This window comes from Phoca vitulina, unplaced genomic scaffold (genome assembly GCF_004348235.1).
Source record: "Phoca vitulina isolate PV1807 unplaced genomic scaffold, GSC_HSeal_1.0 scaffold18, whole genome shotgun sequence".
NCBI classification, from domain to species: Eukaryota; Metazoa; Chordata; class Mammalia; order Carnivora; family Phocidae; genus Phoca; species Phoca vitulina.
In genome coordinates this window covers 19,284,706-19,306,006 of record NW_022589721.1, presented here as the reverse complement: position 1 = coordinate 19,306,006, position 21,301 = coordinate 19,284,706, and the positions used below count along the sequence as shown (strand labels likewise).

The 21,301-nt window shown below is 33.3% G+C and overlaps 1 protein-coding gene across 3 annotated transcripts in view; it reads left to right on the top strand.

The window, feature by feature from the left end:
• TMEM65 (transmembrane protein 65) overlaps positions 1-18,010 on the top strand; it is a 65,061-nt gene extending 47,051 nt beyond the window's left edge. For all 3 annotated transcript variants that reach the window (XM_032416079.1, XM_032416078.1, XM_032416077.1), the window contains 4 exons: positions 4,108-4,162; positions 5,034-5,076; positions 7,523-7,628; positions 13,981-18,010. In XM_032416079.1, the coding sequence (XP_032271970.1) occupies positions 4,108-4,162; positions 5,034-5,076; positions 7,523-7,628; positions 13,981-14,082 (306 nt within the window). In that variant the 3' untranslated portion in view covers positions 14,083-18,010. The remainder of the gene's footprint in view (positions 1-4,107; positions 4,163-5,033; positions 5,077-7,522; positions 7,629-13,980) is intronic.
• Positions 18,011-21,301: the final 3,291 nt, after the last annotated feature.

The following is a 21,301-nucleotide window of genomic DNA, read 5'->3' as shown; positions in this document are numbered from 1 at the left end:
TGAGAATACTGAGTATATCTCCTTTTTGTCTTTGTTCCATTGTAGTGTTTTAAAAAAGTTCCCCTTTGCTCTGGTCATTTTAATGTAAGTGTGTCCTTTAAAAGTGTTTAGTCTCGGAGAAGGCTTCTTTACCTTTCCTACCATTGAATGGCACCTTTTGTTAATGAATAACAATATTGGTCATTGGTCCAATTTCTAAAGTCAGAGATGAGTCCATGATTAAAATGCAAGTCTTCTAAAACTGCCCAGTGCTCTATCCACTTCTCTTCACTGACTCTAACTTGAAAAAAATGATTTTAGGATTATTGAATGTGAGAAAAATACATATGAGAGCGAGGGTTTTTTTTGTTTTGTTTTGTTTTTTGTTTTTTTGGTGTCTTGGAGGTCATATGTATTACAGATGGACATAAATAGAATATTTGGTTTCAAAACAGGGACTAAAAGTATAATTTACATTGTGTAGATTATAAAATTTGCTTAAAGAATATCTAAAATTCTTAAAAGAATATCTAAAAAGATTTTTTTTGCTATTATATAGTCTCATCTTATGTCAGATTAATGGTGCTCAGCTATCCAGAAAGTCTGGCTCCTCACCTTGTTGACATAGCAGGAAGGTATCCTGATGCTTAAATAGTCACAGCAGGTGCTCTAGCATGCGCACAGCTTGAATGTGGAAGCACCCATTGTGTAGTTCTTTAGCAAAGCAGCCTGGCAAGAGCCTCTAAAATATAATTTCAGAATGCTGGTTTTTTGACTGACTGTGACATTTTCCTAATATGTATATAAGAATTAAATTGGCCAATTTATATATCTGTAAATATTCAGCAACTTGGAACCACACTGCTTTTAGTGAAATTACTAAAATTTGAGTTGGTTAGATTACTGAAATAGATACTACATAATAAATCATATCTAATTATAATGAAAACCCCCATTATGATGAATTTATAAGCTGTAGGTAAGACTTGATGTGTTTTTAAATAGATTGTCTGAATTAAAGTTTCTCTGTGACAAATATTTCTTTCGGTTTTTATACAATTTAATATTTAAATTTCTCTTAATTGACAGCTGGTATCCATACTACCACCTTCATATTCATTTGTTTTTTCCACCTCAATAGGGCAGACCTTAGATAGTCAAATACTAAAAGACTATTGAGGAAGTATTGAGATGATATATTTTGCATAAAGAAGGGTGAATAGAGATTTTGAAGAGAGATCGGAATAGGGAAACTGGGTAGCTTCATAGATTGTGAACTTTACAGTGTGCTATTACTTATTTGAAATAAATATCTAAAGTAACAGATAATCTGCATCTAAATACAGCTACCAATAAGTGAAACACACACTCTAGAGTCAAATTATTGTAATGTTGTTTACTGTTTTCTGTTACTCGGCCTATGTCTCATTGTTAGTATAACTGAGAGTGAACTATTTTTCCAGGTCTGAGATGGTTGACTCCAAGTTAGTAATGCTTGTTCTTGAAGTTTACATTGAAATCCAGTTTAAGGGACATAATACCAGTTTTTACTTATATAATATTGAGATAAATGTTTAGACCACTGGCTTCAGTACCTGAGTAAGAGCAGTATGTGTAGCAAAATTGTTATTCAGTGGTAATTGCAAACTAGTTCAGGGACAGAGCAATTTCCCAAGGAGGTTTTAAATAGACTGCTGAAACTAAAATACATAAATAATATAACTAGAGTCTATGAATAGGAAAATAAGTAGTCATCATTATCTTAAGAATGTTTTTCACCTTTTAATTTTTTAAAAACACTGATTGACTCCTAACATTGTGGGACAGCTATGACTGTTTTAAGATAGTAAGTGAAGGAAATATTTGATTCTTCTTTTCTGTCATGCCACTGACATTTGATGTTTTCCTCTTTCCTGTTGTCCTCTCTTGGTTGCTAGTCTAGTTGTAGTCATCAAAACAAATTCCTATGTAACTTCCTGTAATAGATTGACCTTTATTGTTGGCTGCTGTTCATACTCAGCCTTTGGTTTCATAGTTTTTTATTATATTTTTATATTACTAGGATTGCTTTTTATGACATGTTTTGGTGGTTTTTTTGGATTATGTTTCTTACAATTTAATTGGAATAGAATTTGTTAGAATTCTAGAGTAGTTTAATTGTATTCAGATGATGAACCAGATATAAATTTAAGATAATTAGTATTAGATGTACAAGATAAAACTTGATGTAACTATGGGAAAAAGTAAAGACTGGTAGTCCATTGTCCTAAAACTGTCTTTGACTTTATTTGAAGCTTTTATGTTATTAGAAGGTCCTTCAGGTTTCTTAAATTCAACTAAATGATTAAGCATTTGAATACTTTTTAAATACATGTATTGCAAACAGAGTTTTCCTGGGGCATTCCTAATGATTTGTTGCTGCTAAGGATGCTATATTTATTTTTTATATACTGTACCTGTCAGGTGCCTTTGTTCTATATTAGTGCTCCAGTTTTTTGTGGGGGTTTTTCTTGTGTTTTTTTTTTTCCCCATCCATATTAAAGATACACATCTTTATTCCTTATGCATGGTCTGTTCCTTTTTTTCTTCAGAAATCTGTTTCTTTTGGATTCCTTCACAACCTTCCTTGTGATTTTAAATACCTCAGAGACTTTTATGCATCAGGCTTTTCTCTCCATATCCAACAAGAATTGTATTTTATTTTATTTATTTTTTAAGATTTTATTCATTTATTTGAGAGAGAGAATGAGAGAGAGAGGACATTAAGGGGGGGGGGGCGAGGGTCAGAGGGAGAAGCAGACTCCCTGCTGAGCAGGGAGCCCGACGCGGGACTCGATCCTGGGACTCCAGGATCACGACCTGAGCTGAAGGCAGTCGCTCAACCAACTAAGCCACCCAGGCGCCCCAAGAATTGTATTTTAAAGGGGTGGAACCAAAAGGCCTAGGCGAGAGAAAAATGAGGAAACTAACTCAGCTTCTCTTCAGTTGTTTTTTTTTATTTTTATTTTTAAGATTTTATTTATTTGAGAGAGAGCACAAGCAGGCGGAGGGGCAGAGGGAGAGGAAGAAACAGATTCACTGCTGAGCAGGGAGCCCAATGCGTGGCTCGATCCCAGGACCCTGGGATCATGACCTGAGCCAAAGGCAGACACTTAACCGACTGAGCCACCCGGGAGCCCCTCTCCAGTTTTATAAATAATTGAGTAATGCAATATTTCTACATACCAGATAGGACATTCTTTTTTTTTCCCTCCATAACTATCATTGAGATTTTAAAATTTATTTAGAAATTTTCAATCATCAGTATTTAGGAGGAAAATTAAGTCTACTTATGGGAGCATTGCCCAAGCATTAGAACTCAATTAGCACAATAGATCATAGTATTTCTTCTTTATTCTGTAAATAACCCATTAGAATTGTTTAATCTTCTTCATTTCAGTTCCTTCTCTTTAAAGTGGAAGTAAAAATACAAGTCCCTCTTGTCTATAGGGGAATGGGATGGATGTAGAAAGTCAGGAACTCAGTAAATTCAGTACCTTGTTTTTTACTGAGGTTCTATCTATTGTGCAAAATGCTATTGTTGCTCATAAATGAATCATGTCGTCTCACTACTTAATGGTTAGAACTCAGTGTTATAAAGATAATTTTTGAAGTCTGTGATCTCTTGGGTCCCTAGAAATTAGTTTAGTTTGCTTTTTTTGTTACTCCTTTGATAGAGTAAATACCAATAATATAGATGTATCACTCAGAATTTAAAATTAGGTAAGTTGGTCTTTGTGTTCCAAGAGGTTTAAAGAATCTTTGTGGTTGGAAAATATAAATTCTAGATTTTTAATGATGGATTATATTGCTATTTGTATTATAATTATATTTGTTGCTATTTTTATTTTTTATAAAAGCCTAATTTTAAAGAATCAAATGATATTGATGCTTCTGCATGAATGCATATATTTAATAGTTAAGTGCATTACCTCATTATATGAATATTTATGCATATTTTATATATATAATTTTGCTGCAATAACCTATGGGCTTAACCAATTTATCTGTTTTTATTAATACTTTGCTATTTTTATAGTCACTTCAGCGTTAATTTTTAAGCTTAATTTCTTTGTAATCATTTTTCAGGGAACCCATATTGAGATGTCTATTGGAATTATTTTGGGAATTTCAACTATGGCAGGTATTTAATAAGTCATATTATTATTCCATTGTACTTATATTTATAAAACATTTTAGCAGGTTAGACTTAGAAGAGGATGATTTATTTAAATAAATTTACTCATTGAGATGTCTATTAGTTTGTCTCCTTAATCCTGTTCTTCAAATTCTTAATTTTGTATATGAAGCACTTTTTTCCTGAGAAATTTTAGGTACTTTATGTTAGTTAATAAGTAACAATGCTGTACTGACTATGTTAAAGTTAAGTTTTTCTCTTAATTCAGTGTTACCCCAAAACCTTTTTACTCTTGTTTTTACTAATTTATTTTCAAGTTGGGTAGAAAAATCAAAGAAGGAAATATAAGATTGAAAGTCTAATTTGGTTCTATTACTTTCTTTCCCCTAGTTACCACTCTGTTTTTCATGATAGTGAAATTTAGGAATGGTTCAGTGTTGTGTTTATTGTGTAGAAAGCATGAAGTGGATGAATTCATGAAAGAGTCATTTCTTCTCTGTGATTTTCTTGAATTTCAAAGCTATGCATAAAGCTTTACTTTAACTTCCAAATATCCAAATTTCCTTAAATGTAATGAAAGATAAAGCTACAAAATATTGTATAGGTATTGAAACCAAAATGGAAACTGGCTGCCACAACAGAAAAAATCCTACTACTTGATGGAAGGAGAACACTATAATCCCAAGAGACTTGTGTTCTATTTTGAAATCTTGAGATTCAGAGCTATCCAATGAGTTACTTTGGATATAGTTGTTGTAGTTTCAGAAACTGTGATTACTCTTCCAGATCAGTGCTTTACTGATGATATAGTGATGTATTATAATGATTTTTCTGACTTCCATGTAACAATTCACTTATCCACTTCTCAATTTTTTAGCTGCTGCTTTGGGAAATCTAGTGTCAGATTTAGCTGGACTTGGGTAGGTCCATTCATTTATTCATTTGTGCATGTGTGTTGTTCTCTTTCTCTTCCCCATTCTTTAATTGAGAAAGATAAAAAATATGGGACATTTATTGTGTGTGTTTTCGAACTAAAGTTTTAAATTTAATATTTCTAAATCAGTAGTACTAAAGCTTCAGTGTGCATCAAATACAAATACCTGGGTTATACCTCAGAACTTGTGTCTCTGGGTATAGGGACCTGGAATTTGTGTTTAAAATCTTCTCAAAAGATTGATACATGAAAAAGGTTTTCTAAGACGACTGTAATGTAAGCAGAGTTTAATTTTCATTTACTGAAGTATTCATGTGTATTTTATAGACATTTCCAAGGTGAGACAGGATTAAAACCAAGAACCCCATCATTATTTCACCCCACTCTTCTCCCACTAAGCTCAAAGATAAGAGAATGGCTCAAATGTGAGGATACTGACTGGGCATGTTTTCTGGAGAGAGGAACTTTCAAAAAGAATAATGGCCAGAGCATACATGGATGGGTTTGGCCTGTTTTTGCTCTCTTTATTCCATGTGGCTGGAATGATGAAACAAAGCAAGGATGTCTACTTAGAAAAGGCCAGCTTTCTCTCTTTCTCACTTTACATTCTCTCTTCCAAGCAGCACATGGCCTGGGCTGCCTCCTGAGCTTGAGGAAGGCTGGGAAGGATAAATTAGACTAAGTTGGCATTAATTATTGTGATAAACATAGTCTCTTTTGCTCAGTCTTTGGCTCTGTTTTTTCCTTCCATGGTTCATGAGAGTGGTAAGTTTTGAGATTTGGATTTGGGCCTACTAGAAGTTTACTTAGCCTTATAATCTAGGAAAAGGCAGCTTCATAAGTGATCTGACCCTGTGTATTAGAATTCTGTACTGCAGTTTGGGGCCAAAGCTACTGTTAAAACACAAAGTTTCTTTGCTTCTGGGCCAGGGCAGAAATTTTATATTTCTCAGATTCCTGACATAAATCTATAATGATATCACCCTTTACACATTCTGTTTCCCCATTTCCAACATTAAGGTTAATAGTGGTAATATTACAACTACTGTGATAGCTTTTTATATTTAATAGAACCAAGTGATCGGATAGATTTTAAGGCCATTTAATTTTAGATTGCATCATTAATTATTTTTGATTAGAGATTAAGATTTTGTTGGGAGTCTTTATATTTAAGAACTATTTCTCCTCTGCCTTGAAAAAATATCATTAAATAACAAATGCATTTTATTGATTCTTAGGTACCCAGTTTTTTTTAGAACTTAACATATCTGATATTAGGATCCATCTTATAACTGATGTATGCATAGTTTAACTGGCAAATATTTTTCTTTCTTACAGTTCACAAAGTGAGTTTATATCCAATAAATGATGGGAAGTTAGACTTGATAAATACTTGAGATTGCCCTGAAAATTCTAGGCTGTTTTACTTAGTATATAAATCTAATATTATATATGTATTTTTAAAGATTTTATTTATTTATTAGAGAGAGTGAGCGAGAGAGAGAGAGAGCGAGCGGGAGAAGGGGCAGAGGGAAAAGGAGAAGCAGACTTCCCACCGAGCAGGGAGCCCAACGTGGGGCTTGATCCCAGGACCCTGGGATCATGACCTGAGCCGAAGGCAGACACTTAGCCAACTGAGCCACCCAGGCACCCCAATCTAATATCATATGTTAACGTGCTTTGCTTTGAATTTGGAGTAAGTGCATGACTGTAATTTTATTGCAAAATTTTTTTATATACCTTGAAATGATCTTTTAAAATAAGAGAGAGGTGTGCCTGGATGGCTCAGTCAGTTAAGCGTCTGACTTTTTTTTTAAGATTTTATTTATTTGACAGAGAGCACGTGTGCGCACAAGCAGGGGTAGCAGCAGAGGGAGAGAGAGAAGCAGGCTGTCTGTTGAGCAAGGAGCCCCATGCGGGGCTCAAACCCAGGACCCTGGGATCATGACCCAAGCCCAAGGCAGATGCTTAACCAACTGAGCCATCCAGGTGCCCCAAGCAGCTGACTCTTGATTTTGGCTCAGGTCATAATCTCAGGGTTGTGAGATTGAGTCCTGTGTTGGGCTCTGCACTGGGTGTGGAGCCTGCTTGAGATTCTTTCTCCCTCTCCCTTGGTCCCTCTCCCACCCCCTCAACCCCCCTCCTTGCTCTCTCTCAAAAAAATAAAAATAAATAAAATAAAATAAGAGAGAATAATTGCTCTAAGTCAATTAGTTTATCTATATATGAATATATTAATATTAAAATATTTTGAACTGTATATATTTATGCACAATAAAAATGAAAATTGTAAAAAACATTTACACCATTTCTAGGGTGCCAGTTACAGGTGTAAAATTATTTTGTTTCTTTTTGTAGCAATTAGTTTGTTATCTGAGGACCTTTGTGTGTCTCTTTAAAAACTTATATTCTGTCCTTGTGTTTTTTTAAAGACTTGCAGGCTACGTTGAAGCTTTGGCTTCCAGATTAGGCCTGTCAATTCCGGATCTTACACCAAAACAAGTGGACATGTGGCAAACACGTGTTAGTACACATTTTGTAAGTACTTTATATGGTTTATGATAATGAATTCAGGTAGCCAGAGCAAGATACTGTATAGTTCAGTCCTTTGAGAAATTTGAGACTAAATTGATTTGAATGGAGTTTTTAACAAAAATTGTCTAAGCTTTGGCAGTTTTCAGAAGAACAATAATTTTTTATTGTCTATTTTTTGTAGGTGTACTTGATTTTTAGAATATTCTTCATATGATTCAGTTAATGTGAAGGAATATCTGTCATGTCCTAGAGACTGAAGGACATAAAATGAATATAAATTACAGTTATTTTTAAGAATTGTTTAGGTGAAGAACCAGACATGTAAACAAATTATAATTTAGTGCAGTTATAGAATTACGCACTAGATATAGCAATAGCACAAGTAAGAGAATTAATACTTTGTGGGGAGAAAATTCTTTTGGTGGGAAGATTTCTTGGTGATTATTGGATCTAAGCTGATTTTTGTGTTATTGATGAGATGTTTACTAGGTGAACAAGAGAATTCTGAATACATTGACTAGCAAGTAGAAAGACATGATAAAAACAGGGTATGTTCAGAGAAATACAAGAAATTAGGTATTGCTGGACTATAATATGTAGTAGTCGAAGATTGAAGCAGCAGTAGGAAACAGCATTGGAGAAGTAAGAATGGATCAGACAGGAAAGACATTGTATAAGCTATACTAAGGAGCTTGAACCTCATACCTAGGTGATGGAGTGCTAGTGAAGAATTTTAAATAGAAAGGAAACTGGATGGATCACAATGCCAACAATTAAGTCAAGAAGAAAAGGAGGAAGGACAAGTTAGTAAGAAAAGGTTATGAGTTCTGTTTTCGATTCAGTAAGTTGAATTTGAGATGCTTATAAGACATTCAAGTGGTGATACCTAGTAGGCATTTGGATTAAAAGTCAAGAGTTAGAGAGGTCTGAATTAGAGATGATGAGTATTATCAATGATACATCCATTCAACAAATATTCATTTTTTACCTACTGTATGCACGGTACATATGTAGGAGTTTTGAATATATTGGTTAACAAAACAAGATCTTTTTTTTCTGGTGGATCTTAATTTTAACAGTGGAGAGAAGACAATAAAAAATCTGATAAAATGTTTAATGTACTAGAAGTTCACAAATGTTAAAGGAATTAAAGAAAAAAAGAAGGCAGAGAAGGGTAAAAGAGGTTGGGAGTGCTGGGATGGAGATAGCTTGCAGGATTAAATAGGAGGGTCTGCAGGCCTCACTGAAAAGGTGATAGTTAAAACCATGGGAGAAAGTGAGATTATACAGGACAGTGCTTCTCAAAGTGTAATGCCAGGGCCAGCAGGATCAACACTACCTGGAAACTTGTTAGAAATGCAGATTTCATGTTCCACCTTAGACTTATCTATTTCTTTGTAAAAAATCATATATATGTGTCCATATCCTGCAATTTGTAGATAAATTGAAGTGAGATTAGCTGGCTAGTATCTGCCACAGTTGTTGAAGAATCAGGATATTCTAACATTCTAGCAATTTGGCTTAACATTTTAGCACTACAGTTAGGATCAAGAGAAGATTATTTTCCTGGGCTTTCTTCTCATGTAATTCATAATTCTGTTTTCTTTCTGTATTATAAGCAGATCCATTCCCTTTTCCTATTATAAAAGTACTTTAATTACTAAGCTAGTGTGTGTGTGTGTGTGTGTATAGTGTGTATACGTGTGTGTATTTTGATAAATCTTCTACCAGCATATGAAGTGATTCTATTTCTTAGTTGTTGACTCTGCTTCTTTTATGTTAGGATCAAATCTACTCTGTAACATAACATTCAATTAACAAATAGCCTGAAGTAATTTAAGTTAGTGATCAGCAATCTATTCATGACATAAGCTAACTCTGACATTTACCCATAATGAAATATATGCAAATGCACATGTGGGTTCCTGTTGACATAGGTTGTATTTTAAAACTTCATTTGTAATTTGGCTGTTTGGAACTCAGAAAATATTTTCTTGCAGAGCCATATTATGGATGTACTCAAGTTCTTAGGTTAGCCCCAGTGTAGTTAATTATAAGGCCTAGACTATCATAAGACCTGATAATAATATATAAGTAACTGATTTTTCAATGGAAAGATGTTTCAGGTTCTGAATCAGGGAGCCAGAAAAGGATATCCCACTTCTTTCCTCCTTCTCTGCCCTATTGACTTTATGCCCCATTGAGATAATTGGGTTGGAACTCATTAACTGGGAATCCTACAGTGAGTGGGGAGGAAAGCCTTGGTTTCCATGGACAATAGTAACAAGCATTCTAACAGAATGGGTGAGAAGTAGAAGTGGCAATGGACATTTCATGTATATGGGAAAGTCAGGAATCTAAAATAAAATAGTCTCTCTCTGTGTTTATAAATAAATATAAATGAATACAAACTTTCAGGTCAAGATAAGGATCTAGGATTAACTTTTTCAGCCTCTGGAATGAAGAAAATTTCTGCTTATTAAAACTCTGTAGGAGTGATTCTTTCCGAAGTTTGACATGATGAGAATGACAAGTCTGACTGTTAATATAAAGCATGGGCATACCACCATCACTACTACCATGACCAAAAACCCAAAAATAACAGAATTGAAAATATTTATGCAAGCTGTTGTCAAACACTAATGTCTAATCTTGAAATTTATTAGAAAACTTGTAGGGTCTGATAGATAAATGGACAATATATAGGAAAAAAACATTTTATTCAGGACTGTTGGTTATGTAGCTGTCATAGCACCTGTAATGTTTGATAGAACTTGTTTTATTTATTTGCTTTTCTCTGTATAACTAACTGGAAGTTCCTGGGAGAGAGAGAGCGACTGCGTCTAATTAGGCTTTGTCTCTCTGGTAGCTAGCGCAGAGTTTGGCACATAGTAGATTCTCAATAAATGTTTATATGAAGAAATAAAACTTAATTGAAAGAGGCTTAACCTTGATGATCATCCTAGAAATGCAAATTTAAAAAATTATTTACAAAAATAAAAATTTAAAAGTGTTCATAGAGTAGGTACGGTTGTACAAAAATTGGTGTGTGTATATCCATGTACATATACATATACAGTTGACCCTTGAACAAGCTGGGAGTTAGGGACACCATCTCCCCCATGAGTTGAAAATCGACATAAAACTTTTGACTTCCCAAACACTTAACTACTAATAGCTTACTGTTAACTGGAAGCTTTACCAATAACATACATAGTCGATTAACACATATTTTATATGTTATACATATTATAAACAGTATTCTTACAATAAAGTAAGCTAGAGAAAAGAAAATGTTGCTAAGAAAATCATGAGGAAAAGAAAATACATTTAGGAGTACTGCACTGTAAAAACCCACATATAAGTGGATCCACACAGTTCAAACCTGTGTTGTTCAAGGGTCAACTATATTTCAATTGGTATATATGTTTTTGCAGTCATTTTTGTGTAGAATAGACAGCATGGCATTCATTACCTTATGAATATGCACAAATATTCATATTTGATTTTTAAATAAATCATTGGGAAAAACTATACATAAAAATGTTTATTGTAATATCACTTATACTGGTGAAAAAGTAGCAGTGACTTTTAATGGTATAAGGAGAGACTTAAACAGATTATAGGCCATCAATTCAGTGGAATTTAGAAGTTTTCTATTAAGTTTATGAAATAGTTTGAAAAAAGAGCTTATTATAACATGTGTGGCTCTGGGGTAAGAATTGAGGCAGAAAACAAAGCTATGTTTACATAACGATTAGACCTACATATAATTAGGTATACATGGGAATATATATTGAAAAGGAATATATACAAAAGGAGCAAATCCAAGTATATTGAGAGTATTTGGTGAGTTTTTTTTTTCCCCTATCTTCAGACGTTAAAATGTATGTACAATTTCTAAAAGGTATTTTTCTACTTGAATATTTCTTTGGTGTTATTTCATGGCAATTTGAAAAAACTTTTCCTAGTTGCATTGAACTTTAAATATTACTTGTTCTAGAACCTTTCTGTAGCTTATTTTTTTTTAATTGAAGTGTAGTTGACATACAATATTATATTAGTTTCAGGTGTACAACCTAATGATTCAACAATTATATATATTACAAAATATCACAATTAGTATGGTCACCATCCTTCACTATACAAAGTTATTATAACATTTTGGACTATATTTCCTATGCTGTACTTTTCTTTCTCATGACTTATTTATTTTATAATTGGAAATTTGTACTCTTATTGCTCTTCACCTATTTCACCCATCCCCTCCATCTCCTCCTCTCTGGCAACCACCACTTTGTTTTCTGTATCTATGGGTCTGTTTCTGCTTTTTGTTTGTTCTGTTTTTTTAGATTCCACATGTAAGTGAAATCATATGTTATGTGTCTTTTTCTGTCTTATTTCAAGTACCATAATACCCTCTAGGTCCGTCTACGTTGTCACAGATGGCAAGATTTCATTCTCTTTTATGGCTGAGTAATACTCCATTTTGTGTGTGTGTGTGTGTGTGTGTGTACATGCACATACACATGTGTATACATACATATACACATGCAAATATACAAATGTATATATGTAGTATACATACATATGCGCAATATATATGTATGTATACATGCATATACATATACACCTGCATACATGTATATGTATGTGTGCATGCACGTACACATATACTGCATCTTCTTTATTCATGTATTGGTGGACCCTTAGGTTGCTTCCATATCTTGGCCATTGTAAATAATGCTGCACTAAATACAGGGTTATTTATATATCTTTTCAAATTAATGTTTTTATTTTCTTTGGGTAAATACCCAGAAGTGGAATTAGTGGGTCATATGGTATTTTTATTTTTAATTTTTTGAGGAGCCTTCGTTCTGTTTTCCATAGTGGCTACACCAATTTACATTCCGACCAGCAGTGCACAAGGGTTCCCTTTTCTCCATATCCTCATCAATATTTGTTATTTCTTGTCTTTTTTTCTTAATTTCAGTCTAGTTAACATACAGTGTTAGTTTCAGGTGTACTGTAAATACAGTGATGGAAAAATTCTATATATTACTCAGTGCTCATCAAGATAAGATAATCCCCTTCACCTGTTCTACCCACCTCCCCTCTGATAACCATCTGTTTGTTTTCTATAGTTAAGAGTCTGTTTTTGGTCTGTTTCTCTTTTTTCCCCCCTTTGTTTTTTCTTAAATTCCACATGTGATTGAAATCATATGGCATTTGTCTTTCTCTGACTTACTTCACTTAGCATGATGCCGTCTAGATCCATCATGTTGTTGCATTCTTTTTTATGGCTGAATAATATTCGTGTGTGTGTGTGTGTATGTGCACTTGGGCTGTTTCCATAGTTTAGCTATTGTACATAATGCTGCAATAAACATAGGGGTGCATATATCCTTTCGAATTAGTGTTTTTGTATTCTTTGGGTAAATACCCGGTAGTGTGATTACTGGATCATATGGTAGTTCTATTTTTAATTTTTAAAGGAACCTCCATACTATTTTCCACAGGGCTGCACCAGTTTGTATTCCTACCAGCAGTGCATGGGAGTTCCTTTTTCTCCACTTCTTGTTTCTTGTGTTTCTTATTTTAGTCATTCTGACAGGTGTGAGGTGATATCTCATTGTGCTTTTGATTTGCATTTCCCTGATGATTAGTAGTATTGAGCACTTTTTCATGTGTTGACCATCTGTATGTCTTCTTTGGAGAAATGTCTAGTCAGGTCCTCTGCCCATTTTTTAATCAGATTATTTTTTGGTGTTAAGTTGTATGAGTTCTTTATATATTTTGGATATTAACCCCTTATTGGTTATATCATTTATAGATATTTTCTCCCATTTAGTAGATTGCTTTGTCATTTGTTGATGGTTTCCTTTGCTCTGCAAAAAGCTTTTCAGTTTGAAGTAGTCCCAATTGTGTATTGTTGCTTTTGTTTTTTCTTGCCTGAGGATACAGATCCAGAAAAATGTTGCTAAGGCTGATGTTCAAGAGATTACTATGTTTTCTTCTAGGATTTTTATGGTTTCAGGTCTTATATTTAGATCTTTAATCCATTTTGAGTTTATTATTGTGTATCGTGTAAGAAAGTGGTCCAGTTTCATTCTTTTGCATGTAGCTGTCCAGTTTTCCCAACACCATTTATGAGACTATCTTTTCTCCATTACATATTCTTGCCTCCTTTGTCATATGTGGCTTATTTTTACATTTAAGTTACTATGATCAAAAGAAATGCAATTACAGTTGAATTTTATAATATATAGTAATTATTTATCATAGATGCTTAGGCAAGGATTCTTCTTTCAGGGATAAAATAACTTTCAAAAAATGTTTTCTTTTGTTTCCTTAGGGCAAAGCTGTTGGGGTGACTATTGGCTGCATTCTAGGAATGTTTCCTTTGCTTTTCTTTGGAGGAGGTGAAGAAGATGAAAAACTGGAAAAGAAAAATTAACCCTCTTAGAGTATCTATAAAAAAATGTAAACTAATGTACCTCAATTACTAAATATGCTGTCACAACATTTAGGAATTAAGACAATAACAGTGTATAGATATGGGATCAAATAATTCAGCATGTATTATGGAAAACACTAACTTATTGTGGCTTGGTTTTCTTAGGACATCTTTTTAAAAAATGTTTAGTATCCATTTTGTGTAAATTGTTGAAATGCTTTTTCATCAATGGCAGTCAACATTTTACCTTTTTCTTTTTCTTTATATATCAAAATATCATTTAAGTATCAGTCATTGGCGTACTGTACTGAGTTGGGGTTTGAGTATTTGTTACTTCATCTGTGTGCATGCATAAAAGGATCCTCTGTCTTCGCTGTTGTTCTCTAGTTACAACTCAGCCTTGAGATTTTTGCCACATTACTTAAGGTGTTTAATATAAGTTAAAGGTTTTTTTTTTTTTACTCTATTTGGCAACATGAATTTTGTACTGTTTTACATTGAACATTTACAATCATATAATTTTAGTCATTTTTTAAACTCTTAGTCAATTCAAGATAAACACACACTTTAAGTATTTTAAGTATCTATTACTCATTTTAATTTTCTGACCTCACTGTCTCAAGAGCCAGAGGTTTAATCAGAATGAGTAATTATGTGGTGTCCCTACTACATAAAACCATGTATGTTAATAAGTGTATTATTTTCAGTTGATTTTTTTAATCTTTAATTTCTCAATTTTGAATCATAACATGGTAGCTTCTGCTCCTAAGTGGAAGAAAATGATTATTTTAGGGTCTTTTATAAATGGGGATTGTGGAATTAAGGTAAAATAAGGGGTTTGACATGACACTTGGAGATTAAGAGGCTAAAATTTTTTTTAGAGAAAAAGAAAATGGGAACTGTCAAGATGGCTTATGGTATAAGTGGTGAAGTTGAAGTTGTGTTTGGGAGGTTAATGAGATACAAATTTGATTGTTTGGGATGGATTTCTTTTTCCCCAAAGCATCTTCTCATCTGAATTGAATGAATCTGAGTCTCCATACTCATATTCCTGATGTCTTGTTTAGTGTGTTTTATTTCTGGATAACTTACTTTGAGGTGAAGACTAAATATTTTATACTTTTCTTTTTTGCTATGAATAGTCTAGTAGTCAAAAGTTACGTGAGGAGAAATCTTTTTTTTTTTTTTTTTGGTCTTCTTCTTTTGTGATGTTTAAATAATATTCTAGGTTGAGATTGCTTTTCAGCCTTGCGTATCTAACATATATAGTACAACTATATATGAGTCATAAATTTTAATTTTATGAGCCCTTAAAGTTTGTTAGCATGTGGTCTGTTACATATGCTAAAAAATTACTCTTACTTGTAAGAGTAAACACATCATGGAGGAGAAAAACTGAAATTAAAATAACTGTTTGGGCCACTGAAATTATTTATGTTGCTAAATAGATGCAAAAGAAGGAAAACTTCTAAGATGGCTGTATATATAGTTACCTTAGTTTAAAGTTTTATTTGCACATACTTACTTTGACCTCTTATTTTCAGAGGGGCTGTTTTTTCCCACAAGGCAATTTGTCATAAATTACCGTCTGTGCACTCCAAAATAATTTAGAGCTCTTCTTTAATCATAGATTTTTGAGAAAAAAGAAGAAAATAAATCATATAATATAAAAATAAATATATGACATTCTTATTATGTACAAATAATACGGTAGTCTCATTTGATCAAATTAGAATTATAGAACTTGACTTCTTAAGCAGAATTGTGGTTTTTATGTTCCACATAGTACTACATACACACCAAAAAGAATTTTTTTTATTATTTTAGCTGGAAGGATTAGAGTGCTTATTTAAACAATTTTTTTAAATGTCTAAGTGCATTTGTTCCTAACTTGTATATTGCCAGTCTTTTCTGTTTTCTAAAAACTATTTTATTGTGGTGCTTAAATTTTCTTATTAATTAAATCCCACATCCAGAAACCTTGCCTGTGAGTTTAGAAAGGGCTTTGATTATTGGTTTTCACTTTTTGCTTTTGAAAGTAATCCAGTCCTACAGAAGATTTCAATTTAGCTGAATGTCTACAGAATTATTTAAAGTGTCAAAACATAGCATATATAACCTTCATGTTGAAAGATATTTTAATTTGGGGGCACAATAAATATGTGAATCATTCAGATAATTAACTTTCAAAAAATGGAGACCTTTTGTCCTTAACCTAAGGTACACATCTTTTCAAGATCTTACTCTACATGAGTATTGGTGCTTGGCACCAAGTAATTTCTGAAAAATGGCTCCCTTTAAGATAATGACTTCATAAAATCGTAGTTTCATGGTACTTGTCACAAATAATCTTATTTCAGATTGAAACTGGAATCTTTTTTCTCATATTAGCTATTTCTTTATTGGAAGCACCATAACTATAGTTAAATACAACATGAGCTACTTTAGTACTGTTCGTTTGAAATTCATGTTGTCTGTGTATTACGATTTATTGACTTGTTGATGCATGTGAATTGGGTGCATTTTGTTGCCACTGTATGTTAAATGGTGACCAATGTTTTTACAAAGGAATTGAACAAAAAAATATCTTTTAAGAAATTTGGAATGTGGTTTTGATTTTGAAATTTGATTTTCTTCCTAATCTCTAAGGGACGACTCTGGTTATTCTGTCACTAAAGGAAATAGAATAAATAAATGCAGATTTTTTACAGGGTTGTAGCAATGTCACTGAGACAGTAAAATGGAATTATTTACTACCTCCCTCAAATCCACATTGGTGATCCATTACAGATTATGAGAGAAGAATGATCCTATATTGAGACAATTTGATCTTTAATAGGATGTCAAAAATAACACTAGAGAGATTGGCATAAATCACACTGATGGGTCTTTACAGCAGAGATATCCAAGCCTTCTGTAGAATAATGCCTCATTTACTCCTTTTCTGTAGGAGGTGAATTTTGAAGGTAATGGAAGTTTATCTTTCACACAAGTTTGTGTAAACCATTTTGAAGTAAATCTTCCTAATTTTAGAATTATATTTTCTTCCCATCTTAAAAGAATGTATTAAATGTAATGTCATCTTTTTCTTAGTGGCTAAGCACCATCCCCATGGACATTATCATTGTGCTGTAATGCAGTGCCTCAGGAAAACTTTAATTTTCCTCCCATCTTTTTACTGCTCTCGGCTTTTGGCAACTCCTTCTCTCTCTAACTTGCCACTTCTCAGCTGTATGGATTTAGCAACTAGATAGCCAGGCTTACCAGGAATTTTTGGGGAAATATTAGGCTATGGAGCCTGAGTGAGATGATGATGGTGATAATGATGATGATGATGTTAGTTCCCTTTTATTAAGTACTCACTTGCTGTTTTGTAAGTATTTTACACACTGTCATATTTAATCACTTTAAATAATGACGTTAAGTTGGTGCTATTATTATCCCTATTTTATATTGGGTAAATTTTATATGGAAAGTTAGTGGTAGACCTATGAGGTCACTACTAATAAGTGGACTGGAATCCAGTGTTGTCCAAGTTTGAAGCCTGTGTTCTTAGTTACTATGCAATAGGGCATCAATTCTATGGACTTTGTAACGTCTCTTCTCTGCTTAGGTTCCTTTTTACCTTCAGATTTGTGGAGTTGTTTTCTTACCGATAATCTAAGGGAATTGTGCTTATAATCTCAAGGTTCATTTAAGAAATTCTATGCTTACTATGTGCTCACAACTGTTCAAGGAACTGAGCAAACAGCTAGAACATTCTCATTCTCGTGAAGTTTATTCTGGGGAGGGGGGCATCAGTGGGGCAAACATACACTGAAATATTTTTTATTGCAGACAGTGATAAGTTCTAGAGATAAATGAAACAAAGTAAGGAGCATGGAAAGTACCAGTGGTCATATGTGAGGGTTTATTTATTTATTTATTTATTTATTACTAATTTTATTTTATGATGTTATGTTAGTCACCATATATTACATCATTAGTTTTTGATGTAGTGTTCCATGATTCATTGTTTGCGTTTAACACCCAGTGCTCCATGCAATACGTTCCCTCCTTAATACCCATCACCGGGCTAACCCATTCCCCCATCCCCTCCCCTCTAAAACCCTCAGTTTGTTTCTCAGAGTTGAGGGTTTATTTTTATAGAATGCTTAGGGAAGACCTGAAAGAAGTGAGAACATTAACAATACATGTTAAGGAAATCTCAGACCTGTGAGATATATTTCACTTTGGAATGTCTTGTAAGATTTTTTTATTTGCTTCGCATTATTAATATTTTCTGGATTAAGTCTAAATACTAATATTTAAATGTTGGGATTAATACTCCCCGCATATTTACTGTCAGCAGTAGAGGGAAATGGCCCAAGAAGCCTGGGGAAGCTCCCTGGGAATTCATACAATCTGTGGTTAACCCATCTGCAAATTATTTAGGGTTTGTTTTGTGCTCATAATGAAATCTTACTAACAGATCACTTGTTTTTACCAAAGCAATAATTGCTATTGGTATATGAGTTGTAACACTGAAATTGATTTTTCTTCTTTAACTTTTAGAAATGGAATACTACTTAAAGCAAGGACATATAACATTTTAATTTTGAAGCTTCAGGACTTTTAGTGTCTACCGATCTTTGCTGACAGCAGTATGAAGCACATAGTGTTGTATATTGGCTTTTATATTAAAATTTATGACATCAAACATGTTAATGCCATTGACAGGTTTATGAATGAAAGAAATTTGAACACTTTTTTTTACTGACACCAATTAAAAAGAGTAGGAGGCACCTGAGAGATTGTGTGATTTGACAAGTCCAAGTCAAACTTTTTGTTCACAGGAATAGAAAGTGAGAATGATGACTGAAGAATTAAACTTAAAAGGAACTACTTTTGAGGGGAGAAAGGGTGAACCTTCCAAAACTGTTGGATAAAGGAATTTTCTGTGAGAATTGTGAAATTCAGTAAAGGTTTGCCATTTGCTAATATGAAAGCTATACATTTGTGTAGTGCTTTACCATTTATAAAATAGTTATGCAGATGCTAGATATACATGGAGTTCAAGAGAGTTAGTTGAAAAAAAACTGGGGCTACTTTAATTAGAATTAGAGTTTTTCTCTCCTGCATGTCAACCCCACCATCACCATTCCTGCACAACAGTGGTTATTCTGTATCTCTTTACCTTATGTCTCAGGTGCAATTGTTTTCTTCCTTATTTTCTCTTCTTTTCCCCAACCTTGGACTGATGGAAATGCAGTTTTTATAATGTATATTATGTTCCGTGCTGTTATTTTTAAAGTATATAGGTCAGACATTTTCTCTTTTTCTCCCTTACCCCCAATTGGGAGGAGAAAAAATCTAAATTAATTTTTAGTTCATTTTATGGTTAACAGTTTTAACCTTCCATACTAATTCATACCCACATTTCATAAGAAGAAAAAGATCTGACCGTGCTTCAAATGTCAGTGCCACAAAGGCACATAGTAAGCATCCAACTTGTTCACTTCTCTATCTGTAATACTTTGTACAGGGCCTGAAACATGGTGGGTCTACAGTAGATATTTGTTTAATGGGTCAACTCTCGCCACCCACATCACTGTGCACTTCTCTCTAGGAGCTTGAATTCTGGCTTGACTCCCAGCCCATTGTGTATCAGTAGTAAACACTTCCTAAGTCATGTTCTGTATCATTTTTGAACTTCCCACATTTTGCTTCAGGTCGATTGGTTCATGGTTCATCTACTGGCAGTTCTCTAGTCCATTGTTTGTAGCAGATAGTCAAATGCTTAATGGGAAATATAGTATGTATATATGTCCTGTTCTGCTGGTTACCAAGGAAACAAACATTCTTTGGTTGGCATGATTTATTCTTAGTGAACTTGTGTTGGGAGCCAGTGGTGACCACTTTACTTTCTGTTTAATCTGCACTAATTTTTCCCTTGAGGATTAATGTCAAGTATATTAGTCTACAATTTCTAGAACCTATCTGCACTCCTCTTTTTTCTGAGTAGGGCATTATTTACCCAACTCTGAGCTTGATGGTACTTTTCCTGATCTCATTATTTCACAGAGTACAGCTTTGTAATTGTATCTCTAATTCTTTCAGTATCACAAACCAAAGATTTTAAAATGTTTTGACTCAAGACTCCTTTGAGCTCTGAAAAAAAAATATAGAGGTCCTCAAAAACCTTTTGTTTGTTCATGAAGCCTATAAAAATATTTACTGCATTAGAAATTATAACTGACAAATTACAAAAATATTTACAATTTATTTTAAAATAATAATAAACCAACTTCATGTTAACATAAATGATACACATTTTATGAAGACTATTTTCTGAAAGTATAGTGAGAAGAGTAGCATTGTTTTTACATTTTTTACAGATCTCTTCAATGTCTGGCTTGCTAGAAGACAGCTGGATTCTCATATCTTTCTGCATTCAATCTGTTTGATATTTGTTTTGTTTGAAGTATATGAAGAAAATTTTGCCTCACACAGATATATAGTTGGGAAAAGGAAGAATATTTTAATAACCTTTTTATATGACTATAGATTTATTCTTGGACACTACTAACACTGTAGAAGGGGTAGTTTCTAAATGGTTCATTGCACTGTAGAATTCAAAACCATATCAATGAAATTTTGCACTGGGTTACATTAAAACCTCTTGTTCTACCTTGCACTTTGAACATTTTTCCCCATGCATGATTTTATAACAGCATGCATTCAGCATTTGGAAATTATTGGTTCACCTAATTATGCAGATCCTCCCAATGTTAATACATTTCCCACATAAAATTTAAAAATCATGTATAATATGACCAGTGATATCATTTTAAAAAGTGCCTCTTAAGTATTGGGAAGCTTTCAAATTCAGATGGCAGATACATGATTCCCAAAATTCTGATTTGCACGTGAAAGCTTAAATTTTGTCATTGGGAACACATACCATTAATTTTCCTTGAAGTGACAGTTCACTTCATTCATGTTTGAGAAAAATATCTGCCAAATATGCACATCTGAATAACCAAGTTTATCTCACAAAACAATCTCATAATTGCTTTTCTCCAAGATAACCATCATATTTTGGTCTCCCCAGAAGTATTTTGTGCACATTTGCCTATTCATATAGAATATTAAAAAGACATTTACTCAACAGTCAATTTTTAAAATAAATAATTTTTACTGCTTTTTGAAGGACACTGAGTGAAGCTTTTCTTCTCCC